At 42.0% G+C, this 24,320-nt stretch overlaps 1 protein-coding gene across 6 annotated transcripts in view; it reads left to right on the forward strand.

Moving 5' to 3' along the window:
• TP53BP1 (tumor protein p53 binding protein 1) overlaps positions 1-24,320 on the forward strand; it is a 767,880-nt gene that overhangs the window by 175,623 nt on the left and 567,937 nt on the right. For all 6 annotated transcript variants that reach the window (XM_078683313.1, XM_078683315.1, XM_078683318.1 and 3 more), the window contains one exon: positions 19,699-19,901. In XM_078683313.1, the coding sequence (XP_078539439.1) occupies positions 19,699-19,901 (203 nt within the window). The remainder of the gene's footprint in view (positions 1-19,698; positions 19,902-24,320) is intronic.

Genomic DNA, 24,320 nt, shown 5'->3' on the forward strand with positions numbered 1-24,320 from the left:
TACAATGTCACGGGTATTGATGTTCTTGTGGTTCCTTTCTGCACGCCTCAAAGGAGTGCCGAAACGTACTAGGAATTGAAATTAGTGTATTTGTTTGTACCTTACATACTCTGACTCATCACATCCTGGCAGACAGAGTCATGGCTGTGGCACCATTGTGCCTGCAGGCTGTGCTGGAGAGATATTTTGGGGGAAAATCAAATTCAATGTGGCACTTAGAGGATACTCATAAGGTGAGGAATGTGCAGCACGGTTAAGGTATCTACCAGAATGATTGTTCTTGTCAGAGCATTCTAACGTTAAGAAATATATTGATTCCACCCCATAACAACTCAAAATGAATTTAAATCCAGGCACAGCTTTATTTCAGTATATTTGCTGCTTTCTGATTCTTAAGGCATTTTTCATATTACTCATTTGTACCACTTTAATTTTATGAAGTAATCCTTATTTACTGATATCAACCAGATGGAAGCAGAACAAACATTCCTTCACAGACATCACTTTGTACGTACAAAATAAACCTGTAAGTAAATCCTTTTAATGGGGAAAGGTAGGCAAATTCCAATCATAAAAACACACAGCTCCCCCTATTCTTTTCATAAACTGTAATCTCATAGTAGGATGGGGTAAACCAGAAGTATGATGGTTCCAACCTTCTTGTCTCTAATCTCCAGCATCCACTGTCAAGATATGTTAAACAAACACCGCTCCACTACCTCAATAAACAATCAGAAAGAGAGAAGGGAGCCATGCCCAAACCTCTGGGTAGACAATTCTTAATGAGCAAAACAACTCAGTCCATAGAGCCATACATTGGTTTTGCAATTTCTAATCATCATTGCTTTCTTTTGACAGAATATATTATGAACCTTGCCCGCCATCTCCCCCAGAGGATCCTCGTGAGTAGTCATAATAACTGAAAGGGAAGCAAGCCCATCCCTATAAACACTGTGTAAAAAAAGGAAAAAAAATGTTTTCCTCATCCAAACATATTTATCAGTGAGGCATGACCAACCTAGCACCTTTTCTGGTATCTAAATCCAAACAATAATGCCTGCTAAATGTATGTATGGATTTCCAGGTAACACCTTTATCTCTGAGACAGGGATGTTTCTTAAGTGAGCCGTGATAGCTGCGTTTCCTCTAGTTGAGATTTCCTTAGGCCTTCCAGGGGAATTTTTATTTGCAAACTTGTTACATAGTTTCATGGACGAAACTAAGCGTGTAGAAATGAATTGTTTTGTTGTAGGCAAGTCAGTTCCCATCGGACCATAGTTTACAAATAAGTGTGACTGCGTACATAGAACTTACGAACTTATGAAAAACCATATATGATTCTTGAGCACAGAGATCCTGAATCTTTCTTACTCTGTGGACATTGGTGATAGCCACCAAGAAAGCAGCCTTCCCAGTTAATAGTTGCAGATTTGCTTTGTGTATTGACTCAAAAGGGGGCCCATTGATTTGGAAAGGCCTATAGTCAAATCCCAAGACTGAGAAGGGATTCTAGTAGGAGGAATTACCTACTTAATACCCTCTAAGAAATCTTTTACAACAAGCATTGCAAAGAAAAAGGTTTGTGAAGGAGATTTCTTATATACAGTGCTTGCTTCAGGGTGGTCCTTTATTGATGTAAAAGGTAGTCCATACCTCACAACATGCAAGTGGTGTGGAATCATCACATCTTATAGGCATCTCTATTGATTGAAGTTATTTTGTGTACACCAAAGGCAGAACCTCTTCCTAGAGGAAGGTTGTTTTGTCTCTTTCAGAATCAGTGTCTTCCGGAAGATTTGGCTGACCATATTGTAGAAATGCAGGAGCCATACTGCGAAGTTCATTAAAGGTCAGATGGGGTGCAGGATCTGGCCCCCGAACTTGTATATGAGACCCAGTCTGCACCACAGCTTCTTGTGTGGTTCTTCAGACCACACAGGAGATAGGAGATCCGTAAATCACCACTGATGAGGCCGTTCCATGGCTTTCTGTATCATCTGTGCCCAGCTTTGGTGTTCAGGAAAAGAGGGGTCTGGGCCCTATGGGAAAGAGGGTAGGTTGGGCCTCTGAAATTGCAAAAAAAAGGGGGGGTTTTACCTATGCCTCTAGGCTTATTTTTGCCATCTATTCTGAAGGAAAAAAACTAAGAATCAATTAGTTATCCTGACATATTTATGTCTTTTTATTTAAATATTTTTAGTGTTTTTTGGTTATTTTGATTAATCAGAGAAAGAACAATATCAACTGTACGTGTTGCCAAACAGTTAAACACAAATTGTGGACATTACAGTGAAATACAAACAAACATGCTTAATATTTACAATATATGAACAAGAAACAATCAATCAAAATTTAGTCCAGTTGCCAAGGAAAATTAAACAAATCAGCATATGTTGGCAAGTTAATACCATTCGCTGTTAATCAATTAGGGGGCATAACGATGCTTTTCGATCATGTATCACAAACCCCTGGGCTCTGAGAAGTATCACAATCAATTCAAAAAAGAAAGAAAGACAGAGCATAAATGCCGAATAAATCAAAGCGTAAGTGCCGACGCGTTTCAAATCCTGTGTGTTGAATCACAGGATTCTCATCAGGGCTGGATGAGTCGATTCCATAGGGAACTGTTCTGACAAAAAAACGAGGAAAAGAACTTTTAGAAAAAATAGTTCCTCAATCCATTCACATTCATTCCACTCCAAATGTAAAAGCATCAGAAGATGCAGCGTACCTTATTTAATTTCAAGGTTTCTGTAGTCTTTTAAAAAAATATGCCGTGTGCGCGGTGGGTGTCACTCTGCAAAAAACAGCAAATCAATTATTTGATGTTTTTGTCCCAATGTTAATAAAGGGGTTGAAAGAGGTTGAAACCAAGCACCAAAGAGGAAAAAATTCTAACCTGTGCGTGTTTAGCAGCGATTAGTCATAATGTCGTCGCGTGCTCAAATAGACTTTAAGTTGTTCGTTCCTTGAGGAAGATTATTCTGTAACAATGAATAAGGATTATAAATGTCTGTTTATCATGTGCGCCGGCTGTCTAGTGAGCCCGATCAAACTTTAAATGAAGGGACTTACTTCAACCAATGGGTTGAGAAGAGCAGCGTTGTATTCAGCCGTTTCTCTCCGCTCCTCCTTATATCCGCCGTGGTCTCTGGACCTGAAATCGGCGAGATGTAATTACTAACTCGCAATCGCGCTTTTTAGATAAACCGAACCCAAACGGGTGTAGCTATCTGCGGTTCTCACCTTCATTATTTGTGTGACTCGCAGCAAGAAAGGGGGTCCCGTATTACTCGCGCAGTTGTTTGAACCAAACCAGTTTCGGAAGAGCGAGGTAGTTTGCTCGACCATATGGGTGTCACATGATCTGAGTTCAACCAATCAGGTGCTCCTGGTATATTCTGGTGTATTCTGGGATTTGTGGTGAAACCACCTTACTATTCGCATTCCAATTGGTTAAGACAAAATTTTTGAAACAAAATATACTATTCAAGTCTATTAATTTCACTCATGGAGTTTAATCCTTTGTTCACGCTATCAAATTTCATTATCAGATAGGCTTCTTTGCGTAGTAGTGCGCTCTCTACACATGGAGAGTGGTGCTTGGGATCAACCCATGTCAGTACGGTCCATTTGAAGTCGTTTTCACTGTGATTTTTACTTAAAAAATGCTCAACCATCGGTGCAGTCGAAACCTTTTTCTTTATTCGGGACCGATGTTGGGTGATTCTGACATTCACAGATTGGCAAGTCTTGCCAATGTAAATTTTGTCGCATGGACACACCACGGCATACACGACATTCTTAGTTTTACAATTTGTGAACATGTCATGTTTCCATTTTAACCCGTCATGCTCAAACACATTTCCTTCTAACGTGGATGTGCAAGAAATACAGTTACCACATTTGTGATGCCCACAGATTGGTTTAAGGTTCCATTGTGCCAGCAGGTCACCTTTTTGTTTCGGGATGTAGCTGTCAGCTCTTACAATTTGCTGCCCAATGCTGAGGTTTTTTCGCATAGCAAAAATGGGCTTGGGAATAGGGTGCTCAAGAGTTTCCAAGAGGTGCCAATTCTTTAGAATAATTCGTTTGAATTGATTAGTGTGAGCCCCGAAGGTGGTCACACAAACCAATTTGTCCAACTCAGTCTTCTCTTTAATCTGAAGGAGATTTTCTCTGGGGGTAAATCTTGCCCGCCTGAACGAATATTTCAGTAGTTTTTTGGGGTAACCCCTGCTGGCCATTTCTTCACAAAAGGTATTCCCATAAAAATCAAAATCAGCTACATCAGTACAATTTCGCCTCATTCGCAAAAGTTGTCCGTAAGGGAGATTCTCTTTTAAGCACTGTGGGTGGGCACTCCTATAGTGGAGGATGGTGTTGCGGTCCGTTTCTTTTTTATATATGGTGGTTGTCAGCCTGTTGTCGCCGACGCCTACTGTGACGTCAAGGAAAGTCATTTTATTTTTACTGGATGCAATCGAAAATTTTATATCCTTGTGTCTGGAATTCAACCAGTCATGGAAGGAGTCAAGCTCGGTCTGGCTGACAACCACCATATATAAAAAAGAAACGGACCGCAACACCATCCTCCACTATAGGAGTGCCCAAAAAGAGAATGCTTAAAAGAGAATCTCCCTTATGGACAACTTTTGCGAATGAGGCAAAATTGTACTGATGTAGCTGATTTTTATTTTTATGGGAATACCTTTTGTGAAGAAATGGCCAGCAGGGGTTACCCCAAAAAACTACTGAAATATTCGTTCAGGCGGGCAAGATTTACCCCCAGAGAAAATCTCCTTCAGATTAAAGAGAAGACTGAGTTGGACAAATTGGTTTGTGTGACCACCTTCGGGGCTCACACTAATCAATTCAAACGAATTATTCTAAAGAATTGGCACCTCTTGGAAACTCTTGAACACCCTATTCCCAAGCCCATTTTTGCTATGCGAAAAAACCTCAGCATTGGGCAGCAAATTGTAAGAGCTGACAGCTACATCCCGAAACAAAAAGGTGACCTGCTGGCACAATGGAACCTTAAACCAATCTGTGGGCATCACAAATGTGGTAACTGTATTTCTTGCACATCCACGTTAGAAGGAAATGTGTTTGAGCATGACGGGTTAAAATGGAAACATGACATGTTCACAAATTGTAAAACTAAAAATGTCGTGTATGCCGTGGTGTGTCCATGCGACAAAATTTACATTGGCAAGACTTGCCAATCTGTGAATGTCGGAATCACCCAACATCGGTCCCGAATAAAGAAAAAGGTTTCGACTGCACCGATGGTTGAGCATTTTTTAAGTAAAAATCAAAGTGAAAACGACTTCAAATGGACCGTACTGACATGGGTTGATCCCAAGCACCACTCTCCATGTGTAGAGAGCGCACTACTACGCAAAGAAGCCTATCTGATAATGAAATTTGATAGCGTGAACAAAGGATTAAACTCCATGAGTGAAATGAATAGACTTGAATAGTATATTCTGTTTCAAAAATTTTGTCTTAACCAATTGGAATGCGAATAGTAAGGTGGTTTCACCACAAATCCCAGAATACACCAGAATATACCAGGAGCACCTGATTGGTTGAACTCAGATCATGTGACACCCATATGGTCGAGCAAACTACCTCGCTCTTCCGAAACTGGTTTGGTTCAAACAACTGCGCGAGTAATACGGGACCCCCTTTCTTGCTGCGAGTCACACAAATAATGAAGGTGAGAACCGCAGATAGCTACACCCGTTTGGGTTCGGTTTATCTAAAAAGCGCGATTGCGAGTTAGTAATTACATCTCGCCGATTTCAGGTCCAGAGACCACGGCGGATATAAGGAGGAGCGGAGAGAAACGGCTGAATACAACGCTGCTCTTCTCAACCCATTGGTTGAAGTAAGTCCCTTCATTTAAAGTTTGTTCGGGCTCACTAGACAGCCGGCGCACATGATAAACAGACATTTATAATCCTTATTCATTGTTACAGAATAATCTTCCTCAAGGAACGAACAACTTAAAGTCTATTTGAGCACGCGACGACATTATGACTAATCGCTGCTAAACACGCACAGGTTAGAATTTTTTCCTCTTTGGTGCTTGGTTTCAACCTCTTTCAACCCCTTTATTAACATTGGGACAAAAACATCAAATAATTGATTTGCTGTTTTTTGCAGAGTGACACCCACCGCGCACACGGCATATTTTTTAAAAAGACTACAGAAACCTTGAAATTAAATAAGGTACGCTGCATCTTCTGATGCTTTTACATTTGGAGTGGAATGAATGTGAATGGATTGAGGAACTATTTTTTCTAAAAGTTTTTTTCCTCGTTTTTTTGTCAGAACAGTTCCCTATGGAATCGACTCATCCAGCCCTGATGAGAATCCTGTGATTCAACACACAGGATTTGAAACGCGTCGGCACTTACGCTTTGATTTATTCGGCATTTATGCTCTGTCTTTCTTTCTTTTTTGAATTGATTGTGATACTTCTCAGAGCCCAGGGGTTTGTGATACATGATCGAAAAGCATCGTTATGCCCCCTAAATGATTAACAGCGAATGGTATTAACTTGCCAACATATGCTGATTTGTTTAATTTTCCTTGGCAACTGGACTAAATTTTGATTGATTGTTTCTTGTTCATATATTGTAAATATTAAGCATGTTTGTTTGTATTTCACTGTAATGTCCACAATTTGTGTTTAACTGTTTGGCAACACGTACAGTTGATATTGTTCTTTCTCTGATTAATCAAAATAACCAAAAAACACTAAAAATATTTAAATAAAAAGACATAAATATGTCAGGATAACTAATTGATTCTTAGTTTTTTTCCTTCAGAATAGATGGCAAAAATAAGCCTAGAGGCATAGGTAAACCCCCCCCCCCCCCTTTTTTTTTTTTGCAGCTTTGGTGTTAAGCACAATCAGGATTAGCAGAATAGATGGGAAATGTGTAAAGGAATTTTCCTGAGCAGGGTTTCTAAAGCACATTCCCCCCAGTTGTCTGGTTGGCAGGACCTTGAAACTTGGCCATAATTGCAAATAAGTCTATCTGAGAATAGCCTCATTCTGGGAAGACACTTTGTGGCACGGTTTTGTTGAGAACCCAATTGTGATTTTCTTGTTTTGACCAACTGAGTCAATATATCTGTTTGTTCAGGACCCCAACTGGATTACTACAGTGATATTTAGATCCATCGCTAAGGGCCATTTCCAAATAGATTGAGCTTTCAGAGAAACTGGTCTTGAGTCAGTTCCTTCCACCTACTCTGCTGGCCTCATATTGTCTGTCTGAACAAGGATCGTTCTCGATCTGATTAATTGAAGGAAGACCGATATGATATGATCTTTCCTTTTGAGACCATTTCCCTTGCATATGCAGATAGTCAATGTGAGCAAGTATTTTTCACTTTGGGCTGTGTGGGAATGTCCTGATGAACAAGGGGTCCTTTGGAACAATTAAATTGCTTCCTAAGTTTGCTACAACTTGTTCTCTCAGCTGCCTGAAGCCTGGTCCCACTGGTCTTCTAGACACTGTTGTAAAGGTCTCATGAGAAGTCTGACATTTGTAACTAGAAAGATAAATTACTCTATCAACGTCGGCGTTTTTCAGGCGATCAGGTGAAGTGTAACAGACTGCAACGTTCCTGACTAACAAAATGAGTCTCCCCTCTGATAGATTTACTTTTTTGGCCTGGCAGTCTAAGGATGCTCCGAAGTACTGCATGCTTTGCACAGGAGTAGCTGCCAGTTTCTGCCTATTGAGTTGTAAACACAGATGTTGTAAGATGTCTACCTTCTGATTGACATTTTTCATTACGAGGTCTTGGGGGCGCCCCCTTTGTCAATCAGTCATTTCAGCCTGGGTTGAAGATCAACTCATGCTTTCTCAGGTAAGCCACCACCACTGCCATACACTTTGAGAAAGTGTGAGCAGCCAACTTCAGGGCAAAATGACTTTTTTAATGGTCCTGGCCATCCACAAACCACATAAACCTTCTCTGTTGTCTTATGATTGGAATGTGAACATAAAACATAACATTTCAGGAATAAATCCCTTTTTTGGTCAGAAGCTCCTTCTTCCACTGCAAACTTGTGAAATAAGCAAATCCTGATGATTTTGGTAGGATTTCTTTGATAGTATGACATATTGAGATGATTTGAACTAGAGAGAATATTCATTCTGAACAATATTCAAGCTCCATTTGTCTTATGTTATATTTTGCTACTCTTGCAGATAACTAGTTATTCTTCTTCGACACTGGAGTGACTAACGGAGAGGAGGTAAGGAAGACCTCATTGTTTAGGAAGAGATTTCTGTATTGGCCACCTTTTGCCTTTGTAGGTCTCTTCTGATGATATGACTATCTTGGTTGCTGCAGTTGTTGCTGCTGCCATTGAGGGATTTTAACCCTCTACTGGAAAGACCTCTGACATAAGGCCCACATATTTTTCTATAGTCCCTTTTCATGTCAAGGCCCACTGCTTTTGACATGTCCATCTCCGATTTCATGTGGGATGTGTTGTCATCCTTGTTGGAACCAAACAAGGAAGAACCAGTGAAGGGTAGGTTTAGAATTCTTTGTCGGCCTTTACCAGGAACTGTGCCTGAGACAATTGAAATAGAAGGGAGTTCATTCCACGGGGAGCATAGTGGTTACGGTTGCACATGCATGGACCTTTACACTAGCCTTTTACAAAGAGCTAGAGCTTCATTAAACAGGTTATTTCAGAGACAGCGCTTGTACAGGCAGCAGTACACAATCTCATGAAGGTAATGCTCTTTACACCATCCTCATTCTTTTCTAACTGGTTTTGTATTCATGAGACTCCAATGTCATAATATTTTTTAACTCAATCATTTTGCCCATTAAAAGCTTGACGTATAAGATACAGTACCTCGGTTTAAAGTTCGTACCATGAATCATCCGATGCATATTGGTCAATCAAATAATTATATATAAAATTGCAGCAGTTTTGAAAGGGGAATACGAGCCCAAAATATACATGTGCACACTGTTCCCACAGCTTTCTAAGAAGAGCACACCCTGTCTCATTCTTCTTCCCCTCTCTCTCACAGTTTCAGCTTCATTCTCCCATGTGCATCTAATACCGGACTACCAACCTCCAACTAGCTATCTGGATATCCACAAAAGCAGTCTGGTCGCTCGGGGAGTCTGCCAGATCATTAATCATCTCCCCCCAAAGCCCCTAATCTCATTCCTCATTTTCATCCACTCTCACCTTACGCAGTCGGTGTTCCTCAGAAAGAGTCCAATCATGCAGGTCCGCTTTTCAAGCTTGCTATCTGGAGGGAAAATAAGAGAGCCATTGTATGGCTATTCTTTGCCTAGCCAACTGCAGTCCCAGGGTAGCTAACCTATGTCAGATTTTTCAACCTTTTCAAGGTGTAGGTATCGGCGCCAATCAGCATTGTTTAACTGTTACATTTAACTGTCACCCCTCTTTTCTGCTACCTGAGTCCAATAATCCTTCAATGTACTAAATGTTTAGGTCATTTGCAAAACATTAGCATACAGCACTTACACCTCAGACACATCTCTGACCTTGCAGGGAAGATTCTGTGCAACCTCTGAGGCATGAGATAGGTGTGATGCAAATAATAGAAATAAACAAGCTTGAATCTGGCATTACTGGCCATATCCTGCAGCATTGCACAGGCTCTGGCCCGTTCGCGGTCTGTGAGTCGTTCTGAAAGATCCGCTTCCCGAAGACGATGAGCCGTAAACAGCCTATTGCATCTTTTTTTTTTAATGTGGTGTAGAAGCTTTATGAAATCATGCGCCTAGAAGACCCGGCGTCAAGTATCAGTTGCAGTGTTTGTGACTCGACTGGTTCTGCTGGAAAATCAGATCAGATCTCCCACATCGCATTGTGCACTTTTGCAAAATGAAGAATCTTCCCTGACAGAATGCCTGCTGAGCCTCCTCAGTAAGAAACATATCTCACTGATCTAGGTCTCCCAGGGTCTGACATCCCCTTCCTCGAGCCATTGTCCAACACTCTTAGCAGCTTGCATCAATCAGACGGGTCACGTCTTCCACATGTTTAATATCCTGGCATAGGGTGGTCTTCTCTTGACTGGCCTGATGGCTGTTTCCTATGCCTCTGAGACCTGACAAGCTATAATTAGACAATCCCCTTCCCCCCAATGCAGGATCCATTCATTATGTGTTCAAGAAGCACTATTCCCTCTACCACACATCAGTAGCCTTTTTTCCTCAATTCTACTCTTCTTCAGATCAGCGAACTGCGTTCTGTAAGAGCCCTGCAATGGGATACATTTGTAGATATGGGAGTCCCAAGCTACCCATGCCCAATTTCAGTGTCCCAAGACTGAGCCTGCTCCGCTAACCTGACCATAAGGAGGTCATAAGGTTGTTTAACTTCTGAAAGGGTTGATCAGGATATCATACACATAGAGGTCTGTAGGACTTACAGGCATTGTGGCAGAATCCCTGTTTTTACTAAGAGCTATTCGACTCATGACCGATACTGGCAAGGTTTTTCAAAACTTTATTGATTTCTTAAGTCCCTGTATGATTGTGGCTGTATTATTTGTGTTCTGATTATCTTTGAAGTGTGCAGTCTGCATATCCAGATATCAGAAGACCCGTGGCTCCCACAATAATTCCATGACAGGTAGGTTTGCCAGCCAGTGGGAAAAGCACAGTCTTGTGCTTATTTACATAAAGGCCCAAGTTGTTCCAAATTAGTTCAGTACCAGAAGGGGCACTGATTATTAGTGATTGCTTTTGATAGATGAGTGTCATGCACATGCATTGAAAGAATATGTTTAGTATATCCCAAACATATTCGCCATTTTAACACTTAGCTCTGCAGATATATTTCGAACTGCTCCATCACCATGGTGAAGAGTGAGGGGGTTAGAGGGCATCCCTATCCGGTGCCTCTCACTATGTCTATTTTCTCTGACACAGTCCACTCGTACGCACCTTGGGCAAGGCCTTGGCTTCCAGCCGTTTAACCCACTAGATGAATTGAGGCCCAAATCCATCTGTCCAAGCACTGTCCAAAGTTATTCCCAATTAAGCATGTCAAAGGCAACTTTTTTATGTCAACTCCACTAGGGCGCTGTTCATCTCGTCTTCTTGGACCATAGACTTGACTTGGGAAAGTCTCCATAAACACATATGGGTTCTCCTTTCTGGCGCAGAGCCACACTGATCGTGGCTAATGAAATGGGTCACCATGCATCTCAACTGAGTCGCCAGGGCCTTTGATAATTTCTCTGTGTCTACATTCATCATTGACTGGCCTTAAGAACCTTGTTCCTTTGGATCCTTACCTGGGTTTGATACTATATTTATTATTGCTTCTCTCATGGATAGCTGAAGCATACCAGAGGTCCTCGTTTCATTTATCATCCCCAATAGATTGGGGGTTAGGTGGGCCGTGTTGGCTTGATAAAATTCCTACGGCAAACTATCAGAGCCAGGCACACTGAGTCATGGAATAGCTTTAATAGCTGCTATGAATTTCTCCCCCAGTACCTCAGCTTCCAACGCCTCATACTGATTTTAATGAATCTGAGGAATGTTCACTAAGTCCAAGAACTCTGATACCCCCAGTGTAGAGCGTGCTTCCAGTTCCTCTTACAGCTCTGCTAAATGGGCGGCGATTTTCTTGTTAATGCCTGACTGCATCGAGATAACATACCATCCAGGTTTGTTAAGGTCAGTATAATGGGAGGGAGTTGCTCCCTCTCAGGGAGTCATGTGAAAAATCAACCTGTCTTATCCCCTTCATTATGGAATTTCTGCCTTTACTCTGGCTGAGTGAACCAGTCCAGCCTGTCCCACATATCTCCCACTCTACACTGAAGTGCCAACTTCTGAGCTTCCTCCTCCCGTCAAGAGCTCGGATTTGCAGTTATGTCAGTTCTTTCATGCTTCCCATTTACTCAGGCTTTGTATTTGTAAGACACTCCCACCTTGTCACAAATGTACGGGTCTCATTCATTCCCATCTGTTCCTGTGAAGTTCCAACTATTTTCGAACTCATCAGACAGAATCACGCCCCAGCTCTGTTTGGTAGACTGCATCCAGAAAGGCCTCTGCATCCAGCCTTCTTAGGGGAATACATGGTTTGTCCTACCCATGTTCTACACGCACAGTAGCAGTGCGTGATTAGATAGAAACTGTACCCGATATTTTACAGTACCAGACCTGTGTGCCTATACAGCTGTAACTAAGAATCCAGACGGCCCAAAGTGTCATGAACCGGGGTGGCTCTCACCAGATATCTATGCAGTGAATATCTACCATTGCCTCTTTTAGTGCTGTGACCCTGTTGGGTTTCGTCCCCAGTCTGGGTAAGTGTCTTCTAAGTTACCGCCAAGCCCAGATTATGGGGACATCAATATAGGAGCGGAGCTTCTCACGTAACAATAGAAAGAAATCTTTGTAATCAGTATTAGGAGCATACACATTCAGAGGGCAGATTTCTAATCCATTCAGTACCCCTTTGAGCAGAATAAACCTCCATTCTGTGTCAGCCTTAGAATATCTCATGTCAAAAAGTACATCCGAATGAGCCAGTTCAAAACACTATGCTCTTAATTTGAAACTGTGGAGAAGTAGAACAGTCCCCTACATTCTTTGTTCCTCCGTCTGAAGCAAATGGGGTTTTCTGAAGAAACAACATTTGTTTCCAATGCCACCAATGTCTCAGCCAGATGTCATTGTTTAATTTAAGCATGAGCATCTTTGAAAGATACCAATGCTGGAGAACAGTAGTTGCAGACCAGTAACTATTGTGATTTATCCAGTATTAGGGTATCTTTCATAGATTCACATGCCTGAATCATTCCCCGTTATCTAGATAGGAGTTCCACGGTAAAATATTCAAGCAGTGCTTTAAAGGCTTAACAGTCTATATTGGCCTTAAGCCAAGTAAGTAGTAGCCTATCTATGTCCTTTTTAAAAAAGGACCAAATGTTGGAACCTAGCCAGTCAGCTGCCAGCACCCTCTAGAACACTCTCAGCAGAGGCAAGTTCTCTCAGATTTTCACCTAGTGTCGTGTGGAAGGGAGTCTCCCTGAGTGCTACTCAGTTTTTCTTCAACTTTCTCAAATCTTGGCATCATGTCGCGCAAACAAGGCCTCCTCCGTCCATGTAAAACCTGGGGCAAGCAAAGAGTCCATGTGGATGATCCACATAAGGAGTGCTTTTACTGCCTTTATCCAAGGCAGGAGGTGAGAGAATGTAAGATCTTCCGCACCTTCTCAAATAACCCTCAAGGACATAGAGGGAAGGTTGTTATTGTGGTTTCAGACCACTAAACACCAGTAGCCTTCTTCTGATGAGGAAGATGAGAGAGCCTCTACATCCCATAAGTTCCTCAGGTGAAAGTAGAAAACAACACAAGCCTTCCCAGGACTCCAAGGCTTCAAAAAATAGACGGTAGCTAAACACTCCTCTTCGCCAGCGTTATCTGTACTTTCTACGCCTACAGGAAGGAAGGAGTTCATCCTAGAGCCTCCTCGTCCGATCCTGTGGAGAGGAAAACTTTCAAAAAATCATTGTCGATAACGCTCCGTCACTCGTCGACGACATTCAGTGTTACATTGAGGACACTGTCGTTGACAGCAACAGTGACGACAACAGCAATCCAGGGCCCAATACTGTCTACTAGAGTCTCCGAGTCGACACAGAGGACCCCATCGTTGTCGAAGATCATCGATGCTCCCTCGTCGACTAAGATATGGTCTGCAAAGATTCCGACGTAACCCGAGTCGTCGACGAGTGCCCCGTCGACGACGACTGCTCTTTCGCTGACGACGACACCTTTGATGATGGGATTTTCTTTTCCTGTGGTTTTTGTACCGTCGACGTCACGAGGATTACTCCAGTCACAAAAGTAACTAAGACTTTCCTATTATCAACCATGCAAGAGTTTAGTAAGGTTTCGGCCTTACTTCCGTCATATCTGCTAGAGTTCTATGTAGAAGATGAGGATGATGATGAAGATGATGATGGTCTTTATAGGGTGGCTGACAGCTTATCTGAGCTCCAAGTAAAGTGTCAGGAAGATAAAGATGAGGTCTATCATGACGAGACGCAATACTACCAGCAGGGATATATGGCTCCGCGTCGCAGTTATCATTCATATGGTTTTCAGCCAGAGCCACGCCCCAGGGACCTGGTCCATCTGCCACCATCACTGATACAGGCTATATTGGCGGATTACCGACAGAGGTTCCCGCTGCAACCGAGTCAGCCAGACAGGCCGGTACCTCCGAAAGATCCTCCAAGCATGCCAGCCGCTCAACCTGCAAGCACACCTGTGAATATACCCGACCCTGGAGCAACAGATGCCTCCTCTTTAGACGAGAATAGAGAGGAAGGTGAGCTGCTGGATCCAATCTCTTCTCCTCATCCTTGGGACAATTATTTTATACCAACTCCCTCCCCTCCTCCACAACTCCCATCAGATTCACCTCCGGAGAATATCGGAGGATTTAATAACTTAATACGGAGGGCAGCTAACAGGTTTCCTCTGCCTATTACGGTTAAACAGACCAAATGCTTTTTTTATGACTTCAAAGAAGACACAAGGTAATTGGTATGCTCCTTACCAATTATACAATATAGCAGGAAGGCATTTAAAATTATTAAGACACCAGCGTCCATACCACTGTTGCTGCCACGTATTGAGAAGAAATATAGGGCACCAGAGGACTCTCCATCTTGCCCCATTGGTCACCCCAAGCCGGACTCTGTCATTTCTCAAGCAGCACAAAGACGCTCTAAAACCCCTGCTACCCTGATTACCACTCTTCCGGATAAGGAAGGGCGTAGGATGGACATTTTAGGGAAACATTTCTATTCAGTGGCAGCAGTAACAATTAGGGCAGCGAATGCTTTAGCCATTATTGGCCGCTTTGACCACCGAATGTGGTCAAACATAGCCGGTTGAACAGACCTTATCCTTGAAGATAAGAGACAAGAGTTACGAAAGATACTGGTGGAAGGGGAGCATGCAGCTTCAGAAACCATTGATTGTGCCCTTGATATAACCAATACTGGTTTTAGACAACTGCCGGGAGCTGCTCTACTCAGACGGCAAGGATGTGTGAAACCAACCACCTTTAGGCCTAAGGTGCAGACGAAAGTTTTGGATATGGCTTTCAATGGTGTGTCCCTCTTCGGAAATCACATCAGTGAGGCATTGTTGGCAATTAAAAATGACAGGGACACCGCAAAGTCGTTGGGCACATTGCAATACAGAAAGGTGCCCTTCAGAGGGGTTAGGGGGCAAGGATTTGGCCCTTACAAAGGAGGTTACCAGAGGGCTCAGCAGTATTAACCATAACAGTCTCAATACAGACAATCATACAATCCTCCATCATACCGTCAGTCATCTACAGATGGTTTCTCTCGCCAGGGAGGCTGCAAACGAATGCCTCAACAGGGTCGTGACTCAGGCAAGAAACAATCATCACACCAGGGTACCAGCCTCCCTCCCCTCCCAACCTGTGGGTGCGAAGATTTCCAGCTATGTCCACCAGTGGTGCAAAATAACAACGGATCTCTGGGTGCTGAACCTTGTCACCAACGGTCACACTTCAGAATCCATTAAGCACCCACTGACTACTGCACTCAAGGGTGCCCCCTTCCCCACTCATTTTCACATATTATGCAAAGAGACTTTGGTCATGCTCGCCAAAGGAGCGATAGAGAAAGTCCCGATGTCGCAAAAGGGAAAAGGTTTTTATTCTTGTTTTTTCCTAATAAAAAAGAAATCGGGATAATGGAGACCAATACTGGACCTGAGGAATCTCAACAAGTTTCTCAGGAAACAAACATTCAGAATGGTAACGCTTTCCGATATCCTAGGCCGTGTGAACAAAGGAGACATCATGACCACGCTTGATGTGGAAAACACATATTTTCATTTCCCAATCCACCTGAAATTCCTAAGATTCATGGTGGCTGGTACCCACCACCAATATGAAGTATGTCTGCTTGGTCTCAAATCGATGCCAAGGATCTTCACCTAGTGCCTGGCGCCCTCAGCAGCAGCCCTGTGATCTGAAGGACTTCAAGTATTCCTGTATCTCAAAGACTGGCTGCTCAAAGCACCACCAGCATAGAATGCTAGTCAAGCTACAAGCACCTACCTTCACATGTTCAGGACTTTGGAACTCACTGTAAACAAAGATGAAATCTTCTTTCCATCCAAGTCAAGTCATATCCTTCCTGCGAGCGTCCATAGATACTATCCAATGCAAAGCTTTCCTATCTCACGAAAGATAGATAAGTTTGCATAGACTTGCGAAGAGCATATCAAGAAAGGGTCAGTTTGTGTGCTAATGTACAAGTTGTTCCTGGGGATGTGTTCTTCAGCAATAGAGCTGGCACCACTAGCCAGACTGAGAATGAGGCCTCTTCAAGAGGAGCTACAAAAGAAATGGCAACCGGCTTCCAGATCCTTCGAGGATGTAGTTCAGATCACAACACGAATGGTAGAAGCACTGCAATGGTGGTGTCATGCTCAAAATCTGGTAAAAGGCCTTACTTTCCTCCAGACTTCATACTGACAATGGACGCCTCCATGGAGGGCTGGAAAGGTCACCTGCAAGAGTTACAAATTCAGGGCAAATGATCCTCTGTGCAGAAATATCAGCACATAAACAGGCTGGAGCTCAAAGCCATCTTCCTATATCTTCAGGTTTTCTTGCTGAGGATAGCTGGCTCCTCCGTGCGGGTTGGTACGGACAATACAACCAGCATGTATTATGTCATCAAACATGGGGGAACCAAATTAATTACCCTATATCAGGAAGCGTAAGAGCTATGGGATTGGACGACGCAACATTGAATCTCATTAAGGGCCGAGCATGTCAGAGGTCTGCACACTACTCTGGCGGACACATTTAGCAGAACGCTAGCCACTTGTCATGAGTGGGACTGGAGTAGTCCCAACTAGAGAAGATCTTTCAAAGGTGGGGAAAACCAACTTTAGACCTCTTCGCTCGACGGAGAACGCCAAATGCCAGTATTATGCCAGCAGATTCCCTCTACCAGGTTCGAGGGGGAATGCCCTTTCAATGCGATGGTCCGGGATATATGCTTACACTTTTCCGCCGTCTCATTAATTCCCAGGGTGTTAACCAAGATGAAGACGGAAGGCTGTTGTCTGATACTGATAGCGCCACGATGGCTCAGGCAGTACTGGTTCTCGGAGCTACTCCTGCTGTCCGAGTCTACGACCACACACCGGCTGCCATCTCTTTCTCTGCTGACGAGAGAAAAGGGCCAAGTGAATCATCCATACCTGCAGTCTCTTCGTTTGCACGCATGGCACCTGAGTTCATAGAATTCAGGGACTTGGATATCTCGCAGGAGTGCAGGAAAGTTATTGCCGAATCTCAAGAAGATAGCACTAACAAGACATACTGCCTCAAATGGAAGCGATTCTGTTCCTGGTGCCAACGAAACAACCTTCACCTGCTTCAAGCACCTCCTGAGAAGATTTGACTATATCTCCTCTCTTTGGCCAAGGTAGGTCTCACTTTGTCTTCAGTGAAGGTTTACCTGGCTGCAATTTCCCGTTATAGGAAGTCTCCTCAAGTTCCTTCTCTTTGTGCCTCTAGTCTTATAAAACAATTCATGAGGGGCCTTTTCAGCGCATTTCCCCGGGTCCGTTCTCTGGAATGGAAGCTCAACTTAGTACTTGCACAGTTAATGAGGCAGCCGTTTGAACCAATTCACAAAGGAAAGCTCAAGTTTCTCACCTGGAAGGTGAACCTCCTAATGGCTCTCACTTCTGCAAGGAAGGTTAGCGAGATACCGTTTTTCTGCTCACCATGCCATTCCAGTTCGGACCTAGCCATATGCAAATCAGTCTTGACCATGCGCCCAACGGGAACAGTCCAGCCCGAACTGCCAGGCCAGGTCCTTTGCATTTGTCACCCAGAGTGAGAAAAAAAACGATGGATTTAGGCCCAGATGTCTGTGCTGGGTTGAATATCTGCATTCTGTCCATCAATTGTTCTTTTTGGGTTTGTCACCCCGAGTGGGACGGGTATGCCCAGGTGTGGGTCCCGTGCTCTCCATGCCACTGGAGACCAGCTATCCTGGCTGTTGAGGGCTGAAAGCCCGAAACAGGTCCTAGGATGCTTGTTTCCAGTCCAGGGAGGACTTGGCCTGACAGTTCAGGCTGGACTGTTTCCATTGTGCGCAGGGTCAAGACTGATTTGCATATGGCTGTGTCCAAACTGGAATGGCATGGTGAGCAAACAAAACAATAGATTTAGACCCAGATCTCTGTCCTGGGGTTGTTCTGCATTCTGTCCATCAATTGTTCTTTTTTCATATTGTGTTCTAGGCATCTTTCTGACAGCTGTCCAGAATTTGAAAGAGTATATGCTTAATTACAAATGTTACTATTATATTTCAGTAGCTTGGGGGGGTTATGATTTACATGTCTCTGGCCTTCCTCTAACGACAGTACACTTTAAGGTGCTTCTTGCTATTCTGATTCAGGCATGTGAATCTATGAAAGATACCCAAATACTAGATAAGAAAATAAGTTACTTTCCTGTAACTGTGCTTATCCAATATTGGTATCTTTCATAGATTCACATGGTACCCACCCTCCTCCCCGTAGAGGCAGTTCTCTTTCATTTTTGGGATTCTTACTTCCCACTTGTGCTTAGAAAACCTTAGAGAACTTGCCTCTTCTGAGTGTGTTTCTAGAGGGTGCTGGCAGCTGATTGATAGGTTAAAACATTTAGTCCTTTTAAAAAAAAAAAAAAAAAGGACATGGATAGGCTACTATATACTTAGCTTAAGGCCATTATAGCCTTTGAAGCATTTAAAGCACTGCTTGAATATGTTACAGTGGAATGACGGGGATTGATTCAGTGAATCTGTGAAGATGCCAATACTGGATAACCGCAGTGACAGGTAAGTTACTTATTTTCTTCCTTCAGGTAATAAAATAACTTGTGATTACTCTTCTGATATTAAAATAAGCGTATTTTTTGCTACCCCATCATTATCACATCTCTCTGTATTTCACTCAACTTTATTGTTCATAATTTATAGTCCTGTATTTAGTAGTGATTAGAGTACGACAGGATTTCATAGTTTTATTTTACTGTTAATGACCTTATGTATATTATTTTAAAAAGAAAAACCTTTACATTAAATATATTTCATTAGTCCTTGATGATACTTTGAGGTATGTATTTTGGTTGTGCCCTATCTCCTGAGGGTCTTTGATAGCAGGATTAGGAGCGATTGACAAAATAAGTCTCTTAGATGTAACCACCTCTTAAACCATAATCTTTTTTAGGCCCATTTTCATTAGATATGTGTGTTTTAAATGTCGTTTTGCATGCTGCTGTAGTTATGTGTGAACTCATAAATTGGAGATGCACTTAGGGGACTTGGTGTTTTCAGCACCCTTTGTGGCATAGGTCAAATTTGAAAGTACACTCGGTATCCCAGCTCCATTTACTTGGTCATCGGATGTTAAGCAAGCATATTTTGTAGATCATTAATATTTTGCATGTTCAACCTTGCTTCAAAAAGGGAAATTCTTAACAGGTAAATTTAGCCATTGAGGATATACTTCTTTTTTTATTTAATTTCTGATGTTTCAGTGTGCGCAGACAAGTTTGACTTTACTCTTTAATGCAGACGAACCAATGGATACATCCGCCCCACTGGAAAATACTGGCGAGACGCAGAGGAAGCAGGAAGATGAAGCCATGAAAACTGACCAGCCTCGAGCCACAGCAGTACTGTCACTATTCCCTTTGGCCTCAACACCTGTGTGTCACAGTACACCTGCCTTTGTCACTGGCTCGTTTCATATGCCATCGCAACCACAGTTTTCCCATGTGAGTCTTGCCTGCATTTTTGGGGGCTCATTATATCTCTTTTTTTTTACTCGTGTTTTATTTACTGTCATACAAAAATTGTAGGTCATTTAATGTAGCGCAGGAGTATCTAACCAGGGGGAGATTGATTTTCAAAGCCATTTTCAATTCTTGTCTGATACCTAGGTAGCGGTCTTTTTTCCAGTGTTTGGTTATTTAATAGCACATTTTCTGCATTGTAGTTTAGGCTTCAAATGGAAAAGAGAAATACTTTTATTTATTCCAGGTTGTCTTGGAATGTATTTTCCCTATCCAGATTTGTAATGGAGTGCCTGACATGTTGAAAGGCTTTTGTTGTTTTTCAGGGCGTCATGAATAGCTAAAGCTTATCCTATATTTAAAGACATTGCTGCAAACATGGCAAATGCTTTATTGCTTTCCTATCTCGGAATGGAGGGCTCTTTGATAATTATATGGTCAAATTATCTATCTGCTAGTATAACAGACATTTGAGGTGATCATTTTCAGAAAGTCAGTGGTGTTGTAGATTGCTTCAAATAAAGAGACTGCTCCCCACCTAAAACATGGGAAATTGTCCATAGGAAAAAGGTATTATATATATATATATAGAGCGATATAGAGAGAGCGAATTTATATATATATATATATATATATATATAGAGATATAGATATAGAGAGAGAGATATAGATATAGATGTATGTATGTATGTATACATATATATATGTGATCCAGGCTCCACGGAGCCGAAACGTTATTGCGACTAAATCTGCAAGGATTTAAATAAATCTGCACTTACCAGAAGGTCCGTGTCCGAGGTTTTTGTCGAAGCAAGGCGGGAATCGTTGGTTGCTGACTCTAACACGGTGACCTGGATATATATATATATATATCTTCACATATGTATATATATATATATATATCTTCACAACTCCTACCAAAAGAGCAGAAGTGGGCACTCCCGGTAAGCAAGTAAATTGTTTATTTATTCACAGCACATTGTCCGTCCTGACGCGTTTCGGCTGGTCTCAGCCTTTCTCAGTCATTTTCTCATTGGATATTTTATTTAAATTTAAAGGTACAGTGCATATAGATATAAAAGAAACAACATCTGTTGCTAAAATGTCCCCATCATTATGCGTGCTGTCTATTAAACTGGCTAAATACGTTCATGTCCAAATCATTTTTATATATTTTTTAATTTATACTCTTTTTATAATTTTTATAAAGAATAATTTTATATAAAAACAAGGCAACTTAACATAATTTCCTATATTTCATACTTAGAACCTGGAAGCGTAATGTATTATATATATATATATATATATATATATATATATATATATATATATATATATATATATATATATATATATATATATATATATATATATATACATTGCCAAAACACCTTCCAACAAGAAGAATCAGCCGCACATCACCAGCGAGGTTTGCATCCTGAATTTATTCACAAACGGCAATCCTAACATGTTTCGTTCTTTCCTCGAACTTCCTCAGAGGTACGCCGTAGATGCTTGCATAGTTGTCCGTGAACCCACGTGTTTTTGTACGTAATTTTTAAGTTCTGTCCTCGGTGGACCGCCCCTCATGGCTCGTGATGCTTTCTGGTACTTGTGGTTCACTTTTATATTTATTTTAAACCCTCCCTATATATATAAATCTCCATCCATCCATCCATCCAGAATACCACGTCTTGCTTCCTTCACTCAGGCTTTCCCCCAGAACAAGGAGACGCAGACACGGACCATTTCGTGCAAGTATTTAATCAGCTCAAGTTAGCGCATTATATATATATATATATATATATATATATATATATATATATATATATATATATATACTGTCCGCCATGATGCGTTTCAACCCCCTATCGGGTCTTGATCACATTGTCATAGCAGGGGAGGCATTTTAAAGTGCACACACAGGAAATGACGCTTCGCACAGCCCATCATAGACAGTGAAAAGTTACTATGAGCAGCGTAGTGCATTAGAACTGTGCAAACATTTCAAAATACACATAATATTATTGTATAATCCTAGCAGCATAATGTTTTAGCAGCAAAATATTGACTTAATGTGCAAAATATAGCAGGCATGGAATAAAGTTAAAACATCTAATATTTTATATATATATATATATATATATATATATATATATATATATACATACATACATACATACATACATACATACATACAAGCAGCCCGCCCCGGGGCAGCAGGAGTGGCGCAGCAGAGCGGCCGTTTTGTTGGTCCTGGCATCTTCTGCCCAAGCTTTGTTTTCCCTGCCGTCCCGACTTTGAAGAAAATGCTTTTTGAGCACTCAGTATTTATGGCCCCTGCCCGTCGTTGGTCCTGGCCGCTTCTGCCCACGCTTTGATTCCCCCTACGTCCCGACTTTGAGGAAAATACTTTTTGAGCACTCAGTGTTTATGGCCCCCGCCCGTCGTTGGTCCTGGCCGCTTCTGCCCACGCTTTGTTTCCCCCTACGTCCCGACTTTGAGGAAAAGGCTTTTTGAGCACTCAGTGTTCATGGCCCCCACCCGTCCCTCGGTGCGCACCAGCAGATGCTTCTCTTACCTCTTCCTCCGCTCCTCCCCGCGCTGCTGATTTTACCGCTCCACTGCTCCTCCGCTTCTCTCCGCTCCGCAGCTCCTCCCCGCGCTCATGTCCACCGCTGTTCCTCGAGCTCCTGTACGCCGCTCCTCCCTGTGCTGCTGATGTCAGCACGCACGTCACGGCCGGCCGGCGCTACTTCCAAGGGACTTCTTTTTTTTTTTATCGTACATTTTTTAAATAAGGTATATATATTTATTTTTATATAGCCTATGTCATTCTGCTTGTCCTGACGTTTTTAAACATGTATTGGGTGTTTGGATTGGTGGTGTAGTTTTCGAGTTTACCTGGCTCAAAGGTCACAGTTCTCTCTTTATAATAGTAGTATAGATATATACAAATAAATACATAAATATTAAAAAAGCGACTGTTTCAAATGATTTGTTTTGTACAATCATCCTTTTGTTCCATTCAGTTACAACACATTACTAAGTGATTCTCTTAATTTTATAGAGAGCTATACCCACTTATATTGTTGTAACTAGACAAATAGTTCTCCAATGTCATGCTAGCTACTTTTATAATTGCTGATATTTTTGCCAGAGTCATGTGTATTCTTTTGATAAGGCCCCAGTGGGCAATAACTCCTGTTGTACCGTCATGAGTTGATTATGTCAGTCACTCCTAATGTGTAACAACACTTTATACCAAAAACATTAAGAAAACTAACTTTGTGCAAAACAGTGCATACCTGATACCTTAATGTCGTATTGCATCTAACATTGATATAGCAAATGCTATCCAATGTTGATGCTACCAACCCCCCGAGAAAGTGCAAATGAAACAACAATTTATCATATATAAATCACATTATATTAGTAAAATGTTCCTGAACCATGTGTTGTCAATAAAGTCCTTCCTTTTCAATAACAATTCAGAATTAGAGAACTTGATAATGTTGAAGTGTCAGCTAGAAAATCCTAGATTTTAAGATTTAAAGACAGGTATAGAAATCCTCGCTAGCGTTGAGCCCTGCTGGATGTTTAGAATCAAGTTCAATTATATACCTTGTCTCAAGGAGATGCAGCTTTGCTTCTCGATTACCTCCCCGCTTCATGGGGAAGAAAGTGTCAATTAGATAGTATTGCAGTACATTGGGGTTGCTGTTTTGTGACTGTTCAAAGTGTCTGGCCACTGGGTAGGCTTGGTCCTTTCCTGTAATTGCTCTTATGTGCTGAAGTATCAGTTTGTGGGCTGGCAGTTTGGTACTGCCAATGTATCTTAGCCCACATGGACACTCCAGCACATAAATAGCGTAGTCCGTCCTGCAAGTCAGTCTTTTATTAATCAAAATGGGTTCTGTATGGAAAGGACTGTTATATTTGGTTCTGTTGCTGCCAAATTTACAGGCCTTGCAACTTAGACATTTCCTAAAACCCTTCCCCTGAGTAATTACTTCAGGGCTGCTACTCGTCACTTTATTACCCATCGATTGTGACTTCCTAAAAGTCCAGACTGGTTTATTTGAAACTAACCGTCCAATCACAGGATCCCCCGTACCAAATTCCAATTACGGGTAAAGATCCTCCGCAATTCCTAATGTTGTCTGCTAAAGGTAAGGATTATTCTAGTTTGGGAGTCAGATTTATTTTCAACTATGCTCCCCTTCTGTGATTTGGGTACCAATGCTTCACTTTTAGTTAGGGACTTGGTCTTATTGATGGCTTTGTCAATTATCCCAGGGGCATATTCCCTGGCCAAGGAGCGTCTTTTGCTGGCCTGTTGGGCAACACGACACTCAACGTCCGAGCTGCAAATCCGTTTGACACACAGCATCTCCCCAA

The sequence above is a fragment of the Lissotriton helveticus genome, chromosome 3_1 (genome assembly GCF_964261635.1).
Source record: "Lissotriton helveticus chromosome 3_1, aLisHel1.1, whole genome shotgun sequence".
Lineage (NCBI taxonomy): Eukaryota > Metazoa > Chordata > Amphibia > Caudata > Salamandridae > Lissotriton > Lissotriton helveticus.